At 39.2% G+C, this 22,509-nt stretch overlaps 1 protein-coding gene across 4 annotated transcripts in view; it reads left to right on the top strand.

Annotated features, from left to right (window-relative positions):
* Positions 1-22,509, top strand: part of szt2 (SZT2 subunit of KICSTOR complex) — a 382,417-nt gene that overhangs the window by 154,498 nt on the left and 205,410 nt on the right. For all 4 annotated transcript variants that reach the window (XM_051933248.1, XM_051933246.1, XM_051933247.1 and 1 more), the window contains 3 exons: positions 14,640-14,778; positions 20,026-20,155; positions 20,769-20,921. In XM_051933248.1, the coding sequence (XP_051789208.1) occupies positions 14,640-14,778; positions 20,026-20,155; positions 20,769-20,921 (422 nt within the window). The remainder of the gene's footprint in view (positions 1-14,639; positions 14,779-20,025; positions 20,156-20,768; positions 20,922-22,509) is intronic.

Below are 22,509 nucleotides of genomic sequence, written 5' to 3'. Positions count from 1 at the left end.
ATATATATACATATATATATATACATACATATACACACATACATGCAGTTTCAATAACATAGAAATCAATATAAACAACATTAACATCATTATCATATGAGAATATGAAGTAATATATAAGAAGCACATTTCATATAAATATAAATTATTAAACAGTAAAATCTTCTTCTGTAATTTGCTACCGTGGCTATTGTTTGTCTGTCCAGGATTTTAAATCACCTGTGGCTCGCAAACCGTTTCACCTATTGACTTGAAATCTGGTACACATATAGAACGTCACGTCTACTATCCGCTTTATGGGTGATGATTGTATTACTCTTTTTATCCATCCATCCATCCATTTTCCAACCCGCTAAATCCGAACACAGGGTCACGGGGGTCTGCTGGAGCCAATCCCAGCCAACACAGGGCACAAGGCAGGAAACAATCCTGGGTTTTTATCTTTATTTTATTTTATTGTAGAATCAACTCCTATCTGCGCACACCAGGGCGGCCGTGGGCGGATGCGTATGGTGTATTCACTCCACGTTATCGTGCATTGCGCTGTCACTGGTATTTTGATAAAAGAATTTGAACAACATATAAGAAGCGTATAAATTATTAAACAGTAAAACATTAACATTTAAGAAGTAAAGTTACATTAAGTACTACTGCAGTGCCTTCGGGTATACCTCATTTTTTGTTTGTCCATTACATGCTTAAATGTATACATTTTTTGGTGTACCTACCCGAGAACACGCGACATATAACCGAGCGTGGGAGAAGCATGGATTTTAAACACGCGTTGAGTTCATCTGCTGGTCTCCCTCGTGAAATAACTGGTAATGTTTGACTAAAATCTACAGCGAGTAAAACGACATTACCTCCTATTTTTTTTTTTACGATCTCTGAGATCTTGCTTTTTTTGGTTCAAGGCTTCATAAGCTCTTTTATGTTCTATGGTGTACTTATCCCAACCCATCATCTTTGAATGTTGCAAGACTTTCGCCTTGTATGTAGATCGGGGTAATTACATTCATTGCATTCCTAGTCTGAATCACAATCTGATTGTATGGGTGGTTACCTGGCACTGTAGGGTTGCCACCCGTCCTTTAAAATACGGAATCGTCCCGTATTTGAGAATGAAATTGCGCGTCCCATTTTGAATCAACACAGGACGGGATTTGTCCCGTATTTTTTTTATCATTTTTTTTAAAGCAGCGTCTCATGCAAATCATCCCACACGCATTTTATGAAAATGCCTCCTTTCCTACTTTTGATTGGGTAATACTTGATGTCATCGTTAGTTTGATTGGTCTTTATAACTGTCCAGTGAGGAGGACGGGTCTTTTAAGTAGAGTCTGCAAACTGTTGGCACTGGGATGTGGCACCCGCTGTAGTATGCGTCCCTTACTTTTTTGTATTAAAAGTGGTAACCCTACCTGGCAGGTAACACTTATGTTTGGTCATGAAGTCGTCTAAAATCCGCCACGTGCCCTCTTTTAATTGTGAGAAGCAGATATATATAGCCAAATTCTCGTGCTTCGTTGCGGCGAAGTACTGCTTTTAATTTTTTAAGAAGAAAATAAAACCTTTTTAAACGGATCGAAAATATACCAATAACAATTTGTTAAGGATCTGTTTTTTTGTGAACCTCGCTTTTCACAGCTGTCCCGCTACGGCGTGTGTTTCGTTTATTTGACAGTATGTAGATCGTGGTAATTAAATTCATGGCATTCGTTTTCTGAATCACAATCTGACTGTATGGATGGTTACCTGCCAGGTTACGCTTGTGTTTGGTCAGGAAGTCGCCTTACATCCGCCACGTGCCCTCTTTCTGTTCCCAGAAGCTGATCATAGAATAGTTTTAATAGTTTACTTTCAAATAATGCAAAGAGTATGCGACACGTGTTTCTCCTTAATTCTGGGCTCATCAGGCATACACACTCACTGCATCCCCTCTCGAGAATCGAATATCGTCAGCGCTAGAGTTGAAGCCCCTAACGTTGCGGTCAGCAAGTAGGCTAACATCCGCCATGTGCCGTCTTTCAGTTGCGAGAAGCAGATCATAGAATGGTTGAAACTGTTGCCCCTAACGTTGCGCTACGGCGTGTGGTTCGTTTATACCTCATGTCTTCTCATTAAACTTTTATCTCGCGAATATGTTATTGCAATCCGCAGCGGGAGCGTTTCTATAAACTTAATTTAAACTTACGTTTTACACCGTGCTTTGTTTCCCTTATGAACATGCTTGTATGCTTCACTCGCTCCCTTCTCAATTGTTTAATGAATTTTTTGTTCTTCGCTGTTTGCGGCTCCTCCTTCATTTGTCCCTACTGTGTTCACAGTCTTTTCACGTGATTACGTGGGAGGCGTGATGACGTGACACTCAACTCCTCCTCCCACGGCCATCGAGCTGCCGTCCATTACAGTATATTGTGAAAAAAGAGGTTCCAGTTATGACCATTACACGTTGAATTTCGAAATGAAACCTGCCTAACTTTTGTAAGTAAGCTGTAAGGAATGAGCCTGCCAAATTTCAGCCTTCCACCTACACGGGAAGTTGGAGAATTAGTGATGAGTGAGTCAGTCAGTCAGTGAGTGAGTGAATCAGTCAGTGAGGGCTTTGCCTTTTATTATTATAGATTAAACCATGATGAATGTTTTTTTTTTTCTTTAAACCAGGATGAATGTCTTTGCATTTTAATTGCTTTAATTTTTTGAAGAGGTGCTTTATCCAGAAACTTGGTTTAAGAATAAGTAATTATTCATCAGCTGATCATCATTATATTATGTGACCACAAGGGGGCACCAGAAAGCCCCAAACCATAGACTCAGCAATGTATGACATGTTAATAAACACTTTGCACAGTTGTCTCCCGATGTAAGCCACAATCTATAATAATAAAAGGCAAAGCCCTCAATGACTGACTGACTCACTCACTCACTCATCACTAATTCTCCAACTTCCCGTGTAGGTGGAAGGCTGAAATTTGGCAGGCTCATTCCTTACAGCTTACTTACAAAAATTAGGCAGGTTTCATTTCGAAATTCAAAGCGTAATGGTCATAACTGGAACATATTTTTTGTCCATACACTGTAATGGAGGAGGCGGAGTCACGTATCGCGTCATCACGCCTCCTACGTAATCACGTGAACTAAAAACAAGGAAGAGATTTACAGCACGAGTCACACGCGGGAACGAAGGTAAATGACGTTAATTTTTGACTGTCTTTTAATACTGTGTAAGCATACATATTAACACATGTGCAATTAAACGTGTGCATTTACGGGGTGATTTCTCAGGCTTAAAAGCTCACCTTTTATCAAACGCGGGAACAAAGGTAACTGACGTTGTTCACTGTCTTTTAATACTGTGTAACCATACATATTAACACATGTGCAATTAAACGTGTGCATTTACGGGGTCATTTCTCAGGCTTAAAAGCTCGCCTTTTACTAAAAAGGTAAATGCAAAACTATTTTTAATCAGTTTATTGAAACGCTCCCGTTAAGGATTGCAATAACATATTTGCGAGATAAAAGAACGAAGTAGGGGGAAATGGAGGAAGAGCCGCAAACGGCAAAAAATTAATTAAACAATTGAGAACGGAGCGAGTTAAGCATACAAGCGTGTTCATAAGGGAAACAAAGCACGGTGTAAAACGTAAGTTTAAATTAAGTTTATAGAAACGCTCCCGCTGCGGATTGCAATAACATATTCGCGAGATAAAACTTTAATGAGAAGACACGAGGTATAAACGAACCACACGCCGTGGCGCAACCATTCTATGATCTGCTTCTCGCAACTGAAAGACGGCACATGGCGGATGTTAGCCGACTTGCTGACCGCAACATTAGGGGCTTCAACTATGGCGCTGACGCCATATCTCAGTGCCAACACTTTGCAGACTGTACTTAAAAGACACGCCCTCCTCACTGGACAGTTAAAAACACCAATCAAACTAACGATGACATCAAGTATTACCCAATCAAAAGTTGGAAAGGAGGCATCTTCATAAAATGCGTGTGGGGTGATTTGCATGAGACGCTGCTTTAAAAAAAAAATGATAAAAAAAATACGGGATAAATCCCGTCCAGTATTGATTCAAAACGAGACGCGCAATTTCATTCTCAAACGCGGCACGATTCCGTATTTTAAAGGATGGGTGGCAACCCTACAGTGCCAGGTAACCACCCATACAATCAGATTGTGATTCAGACTAGGAATGCAATGAATGTAATTACCCCGATCTACATACAAGGCGAAAGTCTTGCAACATTCAAAGATGATGGTTTGGGATAATTAGTACTTATTAAGTACAACATTGAACATAAAAGAGCTTATGAAGCCTTGAACCGAAAAAAGCAAGATCTCACAGATCGTAAAAAAAAAAGGAGGTAATGTCGTTTTACTCGCTGTAGATTTTACTCAAACATTACCAGTTATTCCACGAGGGAGATCAGCAGATGAACTCAACGCGTGTTTAAAATCCATGCTTCTCCCACGGTCGGTGATATGTCGCGTGTTCTCGGGTAGGTACACCAAAAAATTTATACATTTAAGCATGTAATGGCCAAAGAAAAAATGAGGTATACCCGAAGGCACTGCAGTAGTACTCAATGTAACTTTACTTCTTAAATGTTAATGTTTTACTGTTTAATAATTTATACGCTTCTTATATATTGTTCAAATTCTTTTATCAAAATACCAGTGACAGCGCAATGCACGATAACATGGAGTGAATACACCATACGCATCTGCCCACGGCCGCCCTGGTGTGCGCAGATAGGAGTTGATTCTAAAATAAAATAAACATAAAAAGAGTAATACAATCATCACCCATAAAGCGGATAGCAGACGTGACGTATTATATGTGTACCACATTTCAAGTCAATACGTGAAACGGTTTGCAAGCTAAATGTGATTTAAAATCCTGGACAGACCAACGAAAAGCCACGGTAGCAAATTATTGAAGAAGATTTTACTGTTTAATAATTTATATTTATATGAAATGTGCTTCTTATATATTACTTCATATTCTCATATGATAATGATGTTAATGTTGTTTATATTGATTTCTATGTTATTGTAAGTGCATCTATGTGTGTATATGTATGTATGTATGTGTATATATATATATAAAAAATATATATATTAAAAATATATGTGTATATGTATATATAATATATCTTGTATATGTGTGTGTATATGTGTATATGTATATATATATGACAGCAACACTCATAACAATGACAACACAATTACATTGACAATCATGTTACGTTATTTTTAAAATGTTTCCTTTACTTTTTCATAACCTCTTTAACACACTACTTCTCCGCTGCGAAGCGCGGGTATTTTGCTAGTATATATATATATGTGAATGTTTGTATGTATATATGTATGTCTATATATATATATATATATATGTAGATATGTAAATTTGTATATGTATATATATGTTTATGTGGATGTGTATATGTGTATATACGTATGTATATGTAGATATGTGTATATGTAGATATGTATATATATATGTATATGTATATATGTGTTTATGTGTGTGTGTGTGTGTATATTATATATATAAAAGACAGCAACACTCATAACAATGACAACACAATTACATTGACAATCATGTTACGTTATTTTTAAAATGTTTCCTTTTTTTTTCATAACCTCTTTAACACACTACTTCTCCGCTGCGATGCGCGGGTATTTTGCTAGTTCTACAATAAATGAAGAATAAACTAACAATTCTCTCCTTCTCCGCCTCTGTTCAGTTTCGCCCACTCGGCTCTGAATTGTCCATGTGTGGCAGAGGGCTTCCTTTTTTGCCAGACCCAGGAGTGCTTCTGGTACCATGCCTTGTCTTCTGGTGAACATTTCCAGGTCAAAAGGAAAGTAGGGAGGTTCTCCCTCGACTGTGTCCTCTCTCGATCTCCAGGGACCCCAACAGGGCTGCCCTTCCGGACTCCATCTCCCAAGCACCCCTGTGGGTGCCCCAACTGGGTTCCCATATGAGGCACACTGCCACTTGGCATATGGGGGATGGAACCACTCCCATCTGTCAGCTTCTGCTGGTCCATCCAACATATTGTAACAATACGTCCAGGAGTAAAGTTATTTCCTCATCTAGCTGGCCATCCCATCTGTTCTTCCTTTTTGGCCTCCTAACTTGGTAATAACACATCCTTCTTTCCGGCCAGGATGCCCTTTTTCCTCCTACAATTATTATTTCTGTGGCTCAAATTTGAGGTTCTTAGAATGTTAATGAATATTGAAGTACTATTGTTATTTAGTTATAGTTCTTACCTGAGCATTTACAGTATTTCAAGTGAATGAGCTGATCAAAAGTAATAACATAATGGGAGTTGAACCTTGTTTTGATTTTGTTTGTTTTTCTCCTTTGTATTTATTTCAAAGTAAATGGTTGTATCTGTCATGTTTGATTGAATAGCATGCCATTGTAATGCTCTAATATAATATCACTAATGCCATTTAAATCCACCACCACTCAATATTGTCTCTAATACTTCCATCCATCCATTATCCAACCTGTCTGAATCCGAACACAGGGTCACGGGGGTCTGCTGGAGCCAATCCCAGCCAACACAGGGCACAAGGCAGGAACCAATCCCGGGCAGGGTGCCAACCCACCGGTCTCTAATACTTGATTTACTTATTTATTGAATATCCTTAATTCGAAATTTCAAAATCCAAAATATTTTGAATGCTGACATGAAGTCACAAGTAAATAATTCCACACTAAGTGTATCTTTTATAAAACTTTGCTTGGATTTGAGTGTGAAAATATGTTCACACTAAGGTTGGGCGGTATCCAAATTTTAATACCGTCAAACCTCCTCCCTATTTTACCTCGGTATACGGTATTACCATGAATAATAAAAAAATGTGACGTAAGGCTCAGACAGCGTCACCAAACTGTTGGCTTGTGCCTAAACCGTTCAGAAACTGAATATCAAACACTAATACTGAAACAATAACAAAATAACATGCAGAACAATATTAACAACTTTTATTAGCAACAAATAGCAGTTTATAAAAAAGTGCAAATACAACAGTCAAACAGAATTAAATTAACATAAACATCCAGAACAGTTTTCGCGCGGAGACGCGCACACAAATCAATTAAATTAAATCACACCGCCTGAACAACTTTTAATAACAAAGAAGAGCAGCTTATAAAAAAGTGCAAATAGACCCACAACAGTCAACCAGAGTTGAATTAACATAAACATCATCCATATTATAAAAAGTATTGCAAAGCAACAGTCCTAAACAAAAACTTCTTTCCAGACCATCCATCCATCCATTATCCAACCCGCTATATCCTAACACAGGGTCACGGGGGTCTGCTGGAGCCAATCCCAGCCAACACAGGGCACAAGGCAGGAAACAAACCCTGGGCAGGGCACCAGCCCACCGCAGGTCTTTTTTCCAGTCTTCTTTCCAATATTGTTTTTAATGTAAACCAAAAAAAAATGCCTGAATCAATTAAATAAATAAAAATAAACACAGCACGAATAGGAACGAATGGCAAGTGGCATCAATCTAGTCAAGATTTTTCGCTAGAAAAACCAGCATGTTTACTTTGTCCGGCTTTAACAGGGCACGTTGTGGACCGACAACTTTACCTGCGGTGCTGAAAACCCGCTCCGATGGTGTGCTTGTGGCACAGACGCACAGGTACTTTCGTGCCACTCGCGACATCTGGGGAAAACGCCCGGCAGCATTTTTCCACCAGAGAAGTGGGTCCTCGTCTCCTTGAGTAACTGGCTCCAAACAGTAGGCTGTTATTTCAGCTCCGACTCGGTCCTCTACGGTGCCGATGCCGACGGGACCTGCCATTGCATCAGTTTTTTTTTTGCAGCATACTTCCCAGAGTCATCTTTTTTCGTGAGGGTGCAGGTTGCGCCTCTCCCTCTTCCACTCTGATGGCCACTGGACCTGCTGCCTCTAAGCTCACGATCTTAGCCTGTAATTCAGCCTTGGTCTCAGCCAATGCATTGTCATCCGTCTCATATCCTCCATGGTAACGAGGGTCGAGGAAAGTGCATTTTCGCAATATTTTGCGCACTGAATTGGATTCATACTTGGCCTCCAGCTTTGTTAGAATTCCAGTTTTGATTGACTTTGTTAGCTGGAGGTCATTTTCTGACGCAGCCAACACATTGGCCCTGCAGAGCTGTAGTATGGGGAGGATACAGGAACTGGTCACATAATTTTCTCCTGACAAAATATCAGTGAAGTCACCGACTGGTTTCAGTGCTTCATGAACAGCTTTCAAGACGTCCATGTCCTGCCGTGTCAGGGACAGGCTGCTCCTTCTGTCATCAGACAGGACGTGTCTGATCGCTTGGGCCTGCTCAAGGATGCGCTCCACCATTGCCAGTTTGGAGCCCCAGAGAGTTACGCAGTCCTGCCGACGGATGGATGGATGAATTAATTAATGAATGATGAATAAACGATTAAATGAATGAATAGGCCTAAATAAACAAATGAATGAATAAATAGGCATAAATAAACGAATGAATGAATAAATAGGCCTAAATAAATGAATGAATGCATAAATAAATAAGTCCATTAATGTATATTATTCCATTTGGTCAAATTTGCATGCACATTTATTTTAGGCTAAATAAGTCCCTTATGCGCATCAAGCCTGCATTTATTTGATAAAAAATACAGGAAAAAAATTACAATTTAAAAAATGGTTTTCTATTTTAATATAGCCTACTTTTCAATATAATTTATTTATGTGATGCAAAGTATATATATATAATATATAATATATATATACAGTGGTGTGAAAAACTATTTGCCCCCTTCCTGATTTCTTATTCTTTTGCATGTTTGTCACACAAATGTTTCTGATCATCAAACACATTTAACCATTAGTCAAATATAACACAAGTAAACACAAAATGCAGTTTTTAAATGATGGTTTTTATTATTTAGGGAGAAAAAAAATCCAAACCTACATGGCCCTGTGTGAAAAAGTAATTGCCCCCTTGTTAAAAAATAACCTAACTGTGGTGTATCACACCTGAGTTCAATTTCCGTAGCCACCCCCAGGCCTGATTACTGCCACACCTGTTTCAATCAAGAAATCATTTAAATAGGAGCTGCCTGACACAGAGAAGTAGACCAAAAGCACCTCAAAAGCTAGACATCATGCCAAGATCCAAAGAAATTCAGGAACAAATGAGAACAGAAGTAATTGAGATCTATCAGTCTGGTAAAGGTTATAAAGCCATTTCTAAAGCTTTGGGACTCCAGCGAACCACAGTGAGAGCCATTATCCAAAAATGGCAAAAACATGGAACAGTGGTGAACCTTCCCAGGAGTGGCCGGCCGACCAAAATTACCCCAAGAGCGCAGAGACGACTCATCCGAGAGGTCACAAAAGACCCCAGGACAACGTATAAAGAACTGCAGGCCTCACTTGCCTCAATTAAGGTCAGTGTTCACGACTCCACCATAAGAAAGAGACTGGGCAAAAACGGCCTGCATGGCAGATTTCCAAGACGCAAACCACTGTTAAGCAAAAAGAACATTAGGGCTCGTCTCAATTTTGCTAAGAAACATCTCAATGATTGCCAAGACTTTTGGGAAAATACCTTGTGGACTGATGAGACAAAAGTTGAACTTTTTGGAAGGCAAATGTCCCGTTACATCTGGCGTAAAAGGAACACAGCATTTCAGAAAAAGAACATCATACCAAAAGTAAAATATGGTGGTGGTAGTGTGATGGTCTGGGGTTGTTTTGCTGCTTCAGGACCTGGAAGGCTTGCTGTGATAGATGGAACCATGAATTCTACTGTCTACCAAAAAATCCTGAAGGAGAATGTCCGGCCATCTATTCGTCAACTCAAGCTGAAGCGATCTTGGGTGCTGCAACAGGACAATGACCCAAAACACACCAGCAAATCCACCTCTGAATGGCTGAAGAAAAACAAAATGAAGACTTTGGAGTGGCCTAGTCAAAGTCCTGACCTGAATCCAATTGAGATGCTATGGCATGACCTTAAAAAGGCGGTTCATGCTAGAAAACCCTCAAATAAAGCTGAATTACAACAATTTTGCAAAGATGAGTGTGCCAAAATTCCTCCAGAGCGCTGTAAAAGACTCATTGCAAGTTATCGCAAACGCTTGATTGCAGTTATTGCTGCTAAGGGTGGCCCAACCAGTTATTAGGTTCAGGGGGCAATTACTTTTTCACACAGGGCCATGTAGGTTTGGATTTTTTTTTCTCCCTAAATAATAAAAACCACCATTTACAAACTGCATTTTGTGTTTACTTGTGTTATATTTGACTAATGGTTAAATGTGTTTGATGATCAGAAACATTTTGTGTGACAAACATGCAAAAGAATAAGAAATCAGGAAGGGCGCAAATAGTTTTTCACACCACTGTATATATATATATGCCCCTTTTTTTATATTTGAGGCCCTGCCCCTGAGGAACTCTCTGCACGTTTTATGCTTACCGTTATGAGACTATGTTTTGGGAGTCCCAAGTCCACTTGCTTCTTGTGGAGTTCCTGCTTACGTTGCCAGCTGTGTGAAAAGGCCCTGACAATATTACGGCATAGTCCGAGGGCACGCTCGGTTTTTTGCCTCTGGTCATGCTATCCATTTGTGACAGCCAAGTTTAGATTGTGACCGAAGCAGTATAGCCACGGCCAATGCAGGGACCTGATTGCGGCATGAATGTTGGCTGCGTTGTCAGTGGTTATGGCTGAAAGTTTTTTCTCGTCAAGTTGCCATTCCTGAAGTGCAGCTCTGAGCACAGCAGCAAGATTGTCCGCTGTATGACTCTCAGGAAAATACGTAGTTTGGAGGCATTTGGATTCAAGTTTCCAGTCAGGTGTAATAGTATGGACAGTCAGAGACATATATGGTGTCATGTTAACTGACGACCACATGTCAGTTGTTAAGGAATAACTGTCTGCTGCTGACAGCAGCACTTGAACATTGTCTCTAACTTTACTATATAAATGTGGGACGGCTGTTTGTGAGAAATATTTCCGTCCAGGCAGCTCGTACTGGGCATCTAGGACCTTTACCATGTCCGTAAAGGACTTTTTTTCCACTGTGTGGAAAGAGACCATTTCCTTCGCCAAGTATTTTGTCACTGCATCAGTACAGGTTTTCCAATGGACACTGTCCCTTTTGTACTTTGTTGCTTTCCCGAAGGCCCCCATTATCGTCGGCTGCGTACTGGCGGTGGACCTAGATGTTGTTGGTCCTGCATCGGGAGGCGTTGAAACTGTTGCACTGAGTGAACTCGGGTCCATCCTCTCAGCAGTGAGTGGATGGTGGTTCCGTATATGCGACCTTAGGTTCGAGGTATTTCCATCTCTCGCGGTCACCTTTTTGTTGCACAATTTGCAGATTGCCTCGTCCGTATTTACCGCCTCTCCCTTCTCGTTCGGTCGAAACCCGAAATACTGCCAAACTGCAGAAGTTGTGTTCTTTTTCGAGACCAGGTCACTTGGTGCGCGACTCGCCATCTTTCCACACCTCTCTCTTTCTCCTCCACGCTGTCACGTGATGACAACCACGCATATGCATTTTTAGGCATTAAATAAATTATATTTAATATTTAATCCTTGTCTCCCATATAAGTGCATTGTTTTTATGACGGTATAACGGTATTGAAACTGATACCGTTGCTATTTTTAGATCCGGTGGGATACCATATTACCGTATTACCGCCCAAGCCTAGTGCACACCATAAAACATAAAAATGTGTATGCCCAAAAAATCCATCCATTCATCCATTATCCAACCTGCTACATCCTAACTGCAGGGTCACGGGGGTCTGCTGGAGCAAATCCCAGCCAACACAGGGCACAAGGCAGGAAACAAACCCCGGGCAGGGCGCCAGCCCACCTCAGTGCCCAAAAAATCAGATTAATAAAACCTGCCATACACGCATTTGTACACAGTTTACCTTTGTAAATCTCAGTCGTCATGTATATGTGTCCCTGTGAAGCTTAGATGCATGATTGATGATCTGGATTGGGGTATTCTGTAAAGCATTGAGCACTACGAAAAAACAACACACTTGTTGCAGGTGCTGCTAACCAATGAAACACAGTCGACGGGTTTTGTCCCCTGTGAAGCAACATGATAACAACTGCAAGGCACCTCTGAAAGATGTTTGGCATCATTAAAATTGCTTGGCTGGCGTGTAGCCACTCAGTTTAGAGGAATATTGATTGTAGTACATCTTCATTCTGGGGATTAATAAATAGAATGTGATTGCTAACGGAAAACAAAAACACCTTTATTCTTGTCAGGTGCCCTTATTGCAGTAGGACTTCAATAAACTGCTCTGATTACATCAGGAAAACGGGACACTGTTGCAAATAGCCTTTTTATGTTGGTAAAAACATATACATTTTTTTGTATGTACACCCACAGCATACGAAAACTGAATGTTGCACCTCAGTCAGTTGGTTAACGGCTTCCAGCACAGAAGGTATGATAGAGTGAAAGTTGGCCGAGCTTTTCCTGACCTGTCGGCCAGTTCTCTAAAAAAAAAAAGTAGCAGATATAAACGGATGAAAAAATAAAACAGTTCATCCAAACAAAAATGCAACATTGGTTGTCTTAAAAGGGAACTATAATAGAGTCTATATCTTATATTCATCACTTTTGAGGTTTAATATGTTTGTCAAGTCAATGCACATTATAATGTAGCAACTCTGTTATGGCTACCATGCATATGGCAGTACAGTGCTGAGATGGGATAAAAAAAAAGTGACAGTGTGTGTGTGGACAGAGAAAGAGTTTTAGTTTGCTGTGTAAAACAGTCCTTCCAAAGAGAGTAACAACAGTCAAAATATCTTGTGATGGCGCCCCCCCCCCCAGCCAGAATAGAAACAGTGGTGAAAGGTGTACATAAATCAATATTTATTCAGAACCAGTTCTGTCCCTGACCATCCTTGCCTCCCTTGTTTTGAACCTCCCACCCTAATTAACTGTTCTTTTTCTTAACTGCATTCACTGGCTCACGTGTCTTCTTTTCCTTACCCACAGAGAAGTCACAACATTAATAATGGCTCAGTGATATAAATTATTTTATGCGGGAGTTGTCACTTATTACTTATAATTCATATGTATATACAAATATTCCAAAATAAAATATCCAAATTCTGAAATACTGCCAGTCCCGGGCATTTCAGATTAGGGATACTTGACTTGTAATAGCTGAAACTGTGACAGGAAGCCTTATTGGAGTGTTTTTGTATGTTTAAGCCAAATATCATAAGACATATCAAACTGTAGTATTGTAATAATGCTATTTTCTAAACCTCTTTTGCGTTTGTTTTCTTGTTTAGCAGACAACATTTTACAAAATGTACATTGTTTTGATGTGAAGGACTCCATGTTGTATTTCACAAAAAAACTACTCTATTGGCATATCTCAAAAAAAATTATTTTCTAGAAGGCTGAAGTATGGTTTCTTGGCTTAAGCTAGAGATTTTCTGTTCAAGTAAGTAAGGATAATATAAAAGCAGCAATTTACAGATACTAAGTGTGGATTGTTCTTTGAATAGTCTACAATATAGTTTTATTTATTTATAAATAAAATACTCTCTCCAGTTAAAGTATAAACAGTCCAGCCTTCTGCCAAGTAAAATCCAAATTTTTCATATAGGCTATACTTTTAGATTCAATCCAAATTTTTAATCAGTGGTTGAATAAATATAGCTTGCTATAGGCTACATCTTCTCTTTATAATATAGGTCCTAATTTTTTGCTTGTGTATACATTGAGATGAAGCAACTGTATACCCCATATTCAAGAAAACTAATATCAATAGTCCCAACGTGGAGCTTCAGTTAGACACATTTTTTAAAAGAAGGTTCTGTCAGTTATTATGACTTTATGTTTTAGCTTTGACAGATATACTGCTTAGTGTTGACTTTCTATTTTGAAATGCTAGAGGTGTACCTTTAGATGTCCTCCTATCTGAGAATAACCCATTCACTGTTAAATACATCTAGTGTTGCTGTAGATTTTGGCCACTTAACCGATTACTGGAATGGCAAGAGAGCCTGAGGGTGAAAAAGCAATAATCAAATGATTGAGATATATTCAATCATCAATATTCAATATACTGTACATGAACATGAAGCACTCCAAGTCTGGTGTTGTTGATTCCAACGCCTGAACACAATCTATCTCAGTGTGATGACTTTTTCAAAATCTCCAAAATATAGGTAGTAACCAACTAGCACAAGTGGAGTTAATGTATGTCGTATCTGGACTGAAAAAATAAGACTTTTTTATATAATGAACAGGATCACAACAGTTAAAAAATGCAAATTACGTAGTCTTTTATACAGGGAAATGTAAGATGAATCAGTGTCAAAAGTTTGCTAAAAGGGAACTATTTACTTCTGTAACATGAAGACATGGTTACTCCAAATATGAAAACAAAAACAGGCTAGTAATAAGCTGTGCTAGTTGTTATTATTATAAACATATTACCATGATATGTCTCTGATCATATTTTTTCACTGTATACTTCAGAATATTCCATCACTTTTAATAAATTTATCAACGGTTTATTTGTTCAGTTTTACTTCTGTTTGCTTATGTTTTTATTGTTAAGATCTCTGAAAATTGCAAGAGTGGATGTCTTAAATGTCATTGATGAAGGGACTAAGGAAGAAGATGAGGTTCCGGAATACTTACAGCTACATCAAATGATTGTAAAGAGAATTGGAGAGATCTGTCGAATTGTAAACCAGGTACATCTTAGATACTGTTCAGCAAAATATTATCTGCCCAGTTTGTTTCAAACTGTAGTTAATACTGCAGTAGATTGGGTGTATCAGTGTATAACTTAAATGTACTAATTTTCATATGTCTATTTAAAACTTGCAGTTTTCTCACATTTTTTTTTGTAAATGGGATTTTAACTTCAGTATTTTTGTTTTCTTCCACATAGTTAGATTATCTGTTTATACTCTGATAGCTGATGTAAATGGTATTTTTCTAGTTTCTAGTGCTTAGCACAAAATAATTAAATGTTATTTATTATGTTTGTTAAATTTTAAATACTGATTTAACATCAAAATCTACTGTAATTGGTTTTCTTTTCTTTATACAACCAGCTATATTTTATAAAGAAACTGTTTGTGTACTTTTTTGTGTTCATTCTAATAATTGTATAATTAAAGGAGCTTTTAAAATCTCATAGAGGGTGCACTGAATTGGTTGTTTTCTCCTTTTGGAATGGAGATTTTTATTTGTGTAAAAGATGGAATTACAACCACTAGCATTAGCCTGGTTAATACAATCCTGTTAGAAATTGCCCTCTCCATGTTTTAATTCAGTATTTGGATTTATTTTATTTATTACAGTGTTCCAAAACTGAAAAGGATTGATATAAAATAAACCAAATTACAATCATTCTCATTCGAAAATTACATCTTCTAGCACACTGAAAACTAAGCCTGATTTTTTTTTTAATTTGGTGTTTATTGAAAATGAGTATAGTTTAAATTGTGAAAATTAAAAAAATATTGTCAAAATTACATTACACTTTTCACATGTCTGTGGTGTTTTTCACGTATGTACCATTGTGAGATTTTTTTCAGAACACTCTCTGGTATTTGTAAAATATTCCAAACTAGAAACAGTCTAGTCGTATGTTGTAGGTAAGATAGCTTTGTCTTCAACTGTCCAATAAAATAAAAGCATCATTTTTATTTTAAGTTAAAAAAGCCTGATTACAGCTTTGATTTCTCATTCCTTTCAACTAAAGGAGCTGTCTGACTTGACTATCTCTCCTGTGGCAGACAGAAGCTGTTGAACACTTATTAATACTTAATGAGGAGCTGAATGTCAAATTTTTCACACACACAAAACTGATGTCTCTAATTACAGTCAGCCCAAGTTCACCTTGTATACCATATAAATCTGGCCTGAGGTTGGGCAAAACTCTTACACCAAAAGAAAATTAGATCAACACATATTCCTTGTTAACATTTTGCCACCTTCTAGTAAATTGCTGAATGTTGTAATTTTTTTTTCATTATTGGGGAACAGCGTATTCTTCATTTGAGAACTCCCAGACATTTGTCAGTATTTGAATATATTCAAAGAAACACATATTTAATTATAAACTGTTCTAATCTCAGTTATTGGTTAAGTTTACAGCCTTATTACAGACAAGATTTCATGAGGCATTACATAATGTAAGATGTTGCTTGGCCGTTGACAGAGGCTGGTTTAGGTTTGTTCTGGATTAGCAAGCCAAGTCAATGTGCGAGTAATAAAATGTAACAAATCACAATAGATTTATCATTAAACATCCCTTCTGGTATTACTTAAAACTGCACCATTAAAGGATTAGAAATAATTTTGAATTCTATATTCTCTGACCAATTTTAAGATGACTTACTTAGTACATTAAGTTATGTATATGTTGCATAGGAAATGTATATTTCTAAGATATATCAGGTCGAGACAGGTCAGGGAGCATGCACTGGTAGAGTGTGTTGCCGCACCCACTCACAACGAAACAGCTCGGGATCCTGGTTGGCAACCCCCAAGGCAGACACGTGGTCCAGTCCCACCCTCCAGAAATGACTCTCTATCTTCTGCAGCTGGGTGTTACATGAGCGTCCCCTTGGCCTGGTCCAGCCACTCAAGTCTTCAACAATGAGGATCCTGAGAGCCAGATCACCCTCGGGGAATCGTGCCACATGGCCGTAGTGCCGTAACTGACGCTCCCTGACAATGCAGGTAATGTACCTCATTCAGGACTCCATGAGCAACTACTCATTCGACGCAAAGTCGAACCAGCGGTACCCAAGAATTCTCCGAAGTACCAAAGGTGTCCATTCTTCGTCTCAGGTCACTAGATAATGTTCATGTCTCGCAACCATATAGTAAAACAGGAAGCACTAGGACTCTAAACACTTGGACCTTCGTCCTTTTGCATACATATTCCAGTCTGTCTATTGACTTCATAGGAAGAGTCAGCAGCTACATGAATGTCACAGATGAGGAAAGTAAACCTCTCGACAAGGTCAATATTCTCTCAGCAGACAGACACGCTACTGATGGCTATGCCCAAGAGGTCATTTAAAGGCTTGGTTTTTATCCAGGATACTCAAGCCCAGACACTCAGACTCCTCGCTCAGTCTCTCAAGAGCCCTCATCAGAGCCTCCATTGACTCCATGAAGACCACAGTATCGTCAGCAGAGTCAAGATCAGTGAATCTTTCTTCACCAACAGATGCCCCACAGCCGTTGGACCCCACGACATTGTCAACACCCAGTCCATACAAGCATTGAACAGAGTAGGAGCAAAAACACAGTCCTGATGAGCCCCAGAATCAATTGGGAAAAACACAAAGGTTCTGCCTCCACTCTGCACAGCACTCACAGTACCAGTGTACAGACTGGCCATGATATCCAGCAACCTTGAATGGATCCCACAGATCCTCAGGGTGTCCCACAGGGAAGCTCGATCAACTGAGTCAAACACTTTATGAAAATCGACAGGATGCCATCGATGGTAGACTTCTTAGGCATAAAACCAGACTGCTCCGGTCGCTGGTAGGTGAGCAAGTGATCATGGATCCTATTGAGAACAACCCTAGCAAGGACTTTACCCGGCACCATGAGCAGTGTTATCCCTCAGTAGTTGCCACAATCCAGGAGATCACACTTCCCTTTCCATATAGGGACGACAAGTCCTGTTTTCCAGTTAGTTGGGATGATGCCAGTCTTCCAAATGGAAGCAAAGATTGCTTGCAATGCCAGGAGGACAGCCTTACCACCAGCCTCAAGAAGTTCACACCGGATACCACAGATCCCTGCAGCCTTCTCTCCCCTTAGCTAGTTCACCACCTATGCAATCTCAGTGAGATTGGGTGGTTAACAGCTAATTGGAGGATCAGCCTCAAGAACCCTGAACCCAGAGGTATCCAACGTCCTAGCCGGAGGATAACCTTTGAACAGCTACTCAAAGTAGCCAGCCCAGTGGGTCACAACTGCAGTGTCATCCATATGGATCGTTCCATCAGCCAGCCATGACTGTGACTCTCCGAAGAACAAATTCAGATGTGCGTAATGCTTTGATTCCTCTGTCAGCAGGACGTGGGTCACTAGACCATAGATGGTGTGTCACTTGCTCACAGATTCCTCTGATAAACACCTCCTTATCTGCCCTCAGAGCCCTCACAGCCGCCTTCTCAGTTCCTGGTACAGACCAAAGTTGCCATCAAGCCATGCACTGCGACTTCTCTCGATGATATTCAGAGTGCCCGGTAAGATGGAACACTGGTAACTTCAACACAACCCTCAGGAACCTTCAAGGTCTTGTCACGGAAGGTCTCCCACATCACATTAGGATCTGCAGTCGCACCCAAATCCATAAGTCCCTCACACAAACTGTGTGCAAACTCGTTAGAAACAGCCTGATCTTGGAGTCTGGCAAAGTTCAGCCTCATTTTCCTATTTGGTGGTAGCCTACTGGGCCTAAGCTGGATCTTCAGAGTAGCAAAAACAAGGCTGTGTTCAGAATGTAGACCCTGCAGTTTTGCAAGAGCCTCCAGGATCTGCCTACAACGATGTGATCGATCTCCTTCACTGCACCACCAATATCGGAGTACCAAGTCCAACAATGTGGCTCAGGGCGCTGGAACCAGGATCCAGCGATTTGCAGCCTCTGACCTTTTGCAAAGTCAAGGAACATGGAGCTACTTTCACCATGGTAACCAGTTCCGTGGGGACCGAGACAATCCTCATAGCCAGCCCTGACAGTGCCAGTGGTTGCATTGAAGTCACCCATGACCAGAGGAGTGTCACTTTGTGGGCACCCATTAACGACCTTTGCGAAGTTGCGAAAAAAATGTCTCCCTCACCGAGACATCACTCACTGCGGTCGGAGCATACGCCGAGACAACAGACAGGGCACCCAGGGAGTGCTGTAATCAGAATCTCATAATACGCTTTTTGAATGGAGTGACGTAGGACACCATCAGAAGAAGCCGATTCACTACAGAAACAGCTATTACCCTGGCTGGCTGGCTCTCCGATGGTTTCAACTCTTCTGGGGATGGGGCTCCTGAGGGCTTTCTCCCATCCCCTTCATGATGCAAGCAGCCTTCCTATGGGTGGCTGCAACAGAGCTACTTCCATGGAGAGCAAAAAGGAATCCTTTCTGTCGTCTCACAGCTGTGTGAAGTTTTTTTTACGGTGTTTGAATTGCCAGTCCTGCCACCAACCCCCATGATTTCCCTTCAAGTTGGAAAAATATTACTTACAGTACTTTTTATTATGCAATATACTGTAAATACCCATTAATATGTAAGAATTTTTAAGCATTGTAGAGTGCACTTTAAAATGTTTTTTTTTTTTCATTAAGTTGAACAGATTTTCTTTTATTTTGCTCATGACAGAAAGTTTTAAAATTTACATAGGCAACTTAACTGTATAGACTCCCACACACACACTTGTTGCAGTGCATCACAATCTCTGGTTCTGTTTTAGATGACACAGTCCATGGTGGCTGGTGTGTTTGCAGCTCCATTTTTCTTCCCTTTTTTCCTTGCTTATGGTAGTTTCATGCTGCTCTATGACATTTAGCAGTTCTTCCAAGCTCTTCCAGGTTTGGCAGCAGACTAACCTGGCTAGAAAGTTGAACAGTGCATTAATCAAATAATCACAAGAGTCAATTCCACAAACTGTGTTCTTGAATTTTCTCTGGGCTGTAGCTGGCAGTTCATCTTCCCCATAAACGGAATACTTGCATCGGTTATGAAAGGAGAGAGAAGTACTTAGAAACTCAATCTTTCTAGTGAAATTGTATCCGTGTAATGAGGCTAACATTTTCATTTTGTTGTTATATGTTCAGTAATTAATATTTAAAGATGGAGGAAAATCAGAGAATTAAGTACTTTGATAATACATCTTTGATTTAGTTAAGTATAATAGTTACCTACATATAGAATTCTAATTTCAAATGTTTGTATTTATAGACCTTGCTGCTTCAAGATCTCCATGACAGCCACATTTGTAATTCCCTTCTTGTAGCTGAGAGTGAAGAAGATATCTGGAAGACAGACTTACAGTATACCTCTTATAGGCAAAGATCTGCCACCACTGATGGTGAGTATTGATGTGCTTTCAGTATGCCATGGATTTTCACTGTGGTGATAAGTATTTTGAGTGTCAAAGTTTGAATTAAATTCTAGCCTAGGGACTGTCTGTGTGTTTTGTCTTCCCAAATCCCAAAGAAATTTTTGTTAGGTTAATTGGCAACTAACTTATCCTTGTATGATATAGTTAGGTGCAGGAGTGGATATGTGTTTGAAGTTATGCATGTTAGTGTGTGCCTAGCACTGGATGCTTATTGGAATAGGCTGTGGACCCTGAATTGCATAAGCACTTACAGAAGATAGTTAAAATGATTTAAATTTGCAGCCAGATATTGCAGGTCTTTGGCATATATTAATTTCTGCAGCAATCGGTCAGTATTTTTACAAACAAATAAGAATAATATTTTAACTATATTTTGTACTTGTTAAGACTGAATATTAAATTAACTTTATTTAATACATAGGTAAAAATAAGTTGGAATAGAAATTGTGATTCTTACCAGACTCCAGGTTTAAGTGATGTGAGATATGTAAATGCAAAGATTTAATAAGTACTGGTTTTCAAAACAAAAAGGTATGGCATTATTAACTAAATGGAGTGTTTTTTTTTTCCCCTTTGACAGATTACTCAGCAGATGAGAGCTACCAGCCAAGGGATTACCTTGCAGCCACAATGCAGTTTATACCTGGTCACTTTGCCTGTGATGTTGTATGGAGCACTATTATTCACATTCACCCTAGACTTAAAATGGGCCCAAACATGGGAGTTTCACGTGGTATATATTACATTTTTATAGCATGTGAAAAAGATTAGTTTTATTAATTTCAAACCCAACAAAAATTTGTTAAGATAAAAGTCAAATAGTTTATCAGTTATGAAAGCAATGATATGTATGTTGTATGTAGTATAGTTTGAATTGGTTTATTTCATCTGTGTTTATTTTTTAATTTAAAGTTTTAACACAATATTTGAATTCATTGTTTTTAATACACTTGTATGTGGTGCTCCATCCAGCATTCATATTAAAAGTTATTTTCCCCATTAATGAATGAATACCAAGATTGATATATTGCAATGGTTCTTTAAGTATGACCAGCCTGAAAACAGCCACAGTATCTCAGAAATTTGACATTTAAATCACTCAAATACATCAATTTGTTTATTAATGAACATTTGTATTTAGAATGAACGAACAAACTTTTTTTTCCCCAGGGGGATTTTTAGCATTTTACTGAACTTATTCAAATTTATAAAAAACAATACAGTGGAACCTCGGTTCACGACCATAATTCATTCCAAATCTCCGGTCGTAAACCGATTTGGTCGTGAACCGAAGAAATTTCCCTCATAGGATTGTATGTAAATACAATTAATCTGTTCCAGACCGTACGAACTGTATGTAAATATATATATATTTTTTAAAGATTTTTAAGCACAAATATAGTTAACTACACCATAGAAAGCACATCGTAATAGTAAACTAAATGTAAAAACATTGAATAACACTGAGAAAACCTAGAACAACAGAGAAAACTAACATTGCAAGAGTTCACGCTATAGCCTTACGACCCAATCACTGTAAACACTTTTTTTAAATGAGTTTTAAGCACAGGGGGAAAAAAACCGGAAGATTTGAACAAATCCAAACTTTATTTAAAAACCAACCACAAGCAACCAAGAAAGTAACATTACAGGAGTTCACGCTAATAGCCTTATAACCCGATCGCTGTACAGTAATCCCTCCTCCATCGCGGGGGTTGCGTTCCAGAGCCACCCGCGAAATAAGAAAATCCGCGAAGTAGAAACCATATGTTTATATGGTTATTTTTATATTGTCATGCTTGGGTCACAGATTTGCGCAGAAACACAGGTGGTTGTAGAGAGACAGGAACGTTATTCAAACACTTCAAACAAACATTTGTCTCTTTTTCAAAAGTTTAAACTGTGCTCCATGACAAGACAGAGATGACAGTTCCGTCTCACAATTAAAAGAATGCAAACATATGTTCCTCTTCAAAGGAGTGCGCGTCAGGAGCAGATTATGTCAGAGAGATAGAGAAAAGCAAACAAATCAATAGGGCTGTTTGGCTTTTAAGTATGCGAAGCACCGCGGCACAAAGCTGTTGAAGGCGAAGCACCGTGCAGCATGTCGCTTCAGGAAGCAGCTGCACAGAAGGTAGCAACGTGAAGATAATCTTTCAGCATTTTTAGACGAGCGTCCGTATTGTCTAGGTGTGCGAACAGCCCCCCTGCTCAATCCCCATATGTCAGGATCAGAGAAAGTCAGCGCAAGAGTGAGAGAAAAGTACGTTGGGTAGCTTCTCAGCCATCTGCCAATAGCGTCCCTTGTATGAAATCAACTG

Source organism: Erpetoichthys calabaricus, chromosome 10, assembly GCF_900747795.2.
Source record: "Erpetoichthys calabaricus chromosome 10, fErpCal1.3, whole genome shotgun sequence".
NCBI classification, from domain to species: domain Eukaryota; kingdom Metazoa; phylum Chordata; class Cladistia; order Polypteriformes; family Polypteridae; genus Erpetoichthys; species Erpetoichthys calabaricus.
The sequence above is the reverse complement of the archived record's forward strand: the minus strand, read 5'-3'. Positions and strand labels throughout refer to the sequence as shown.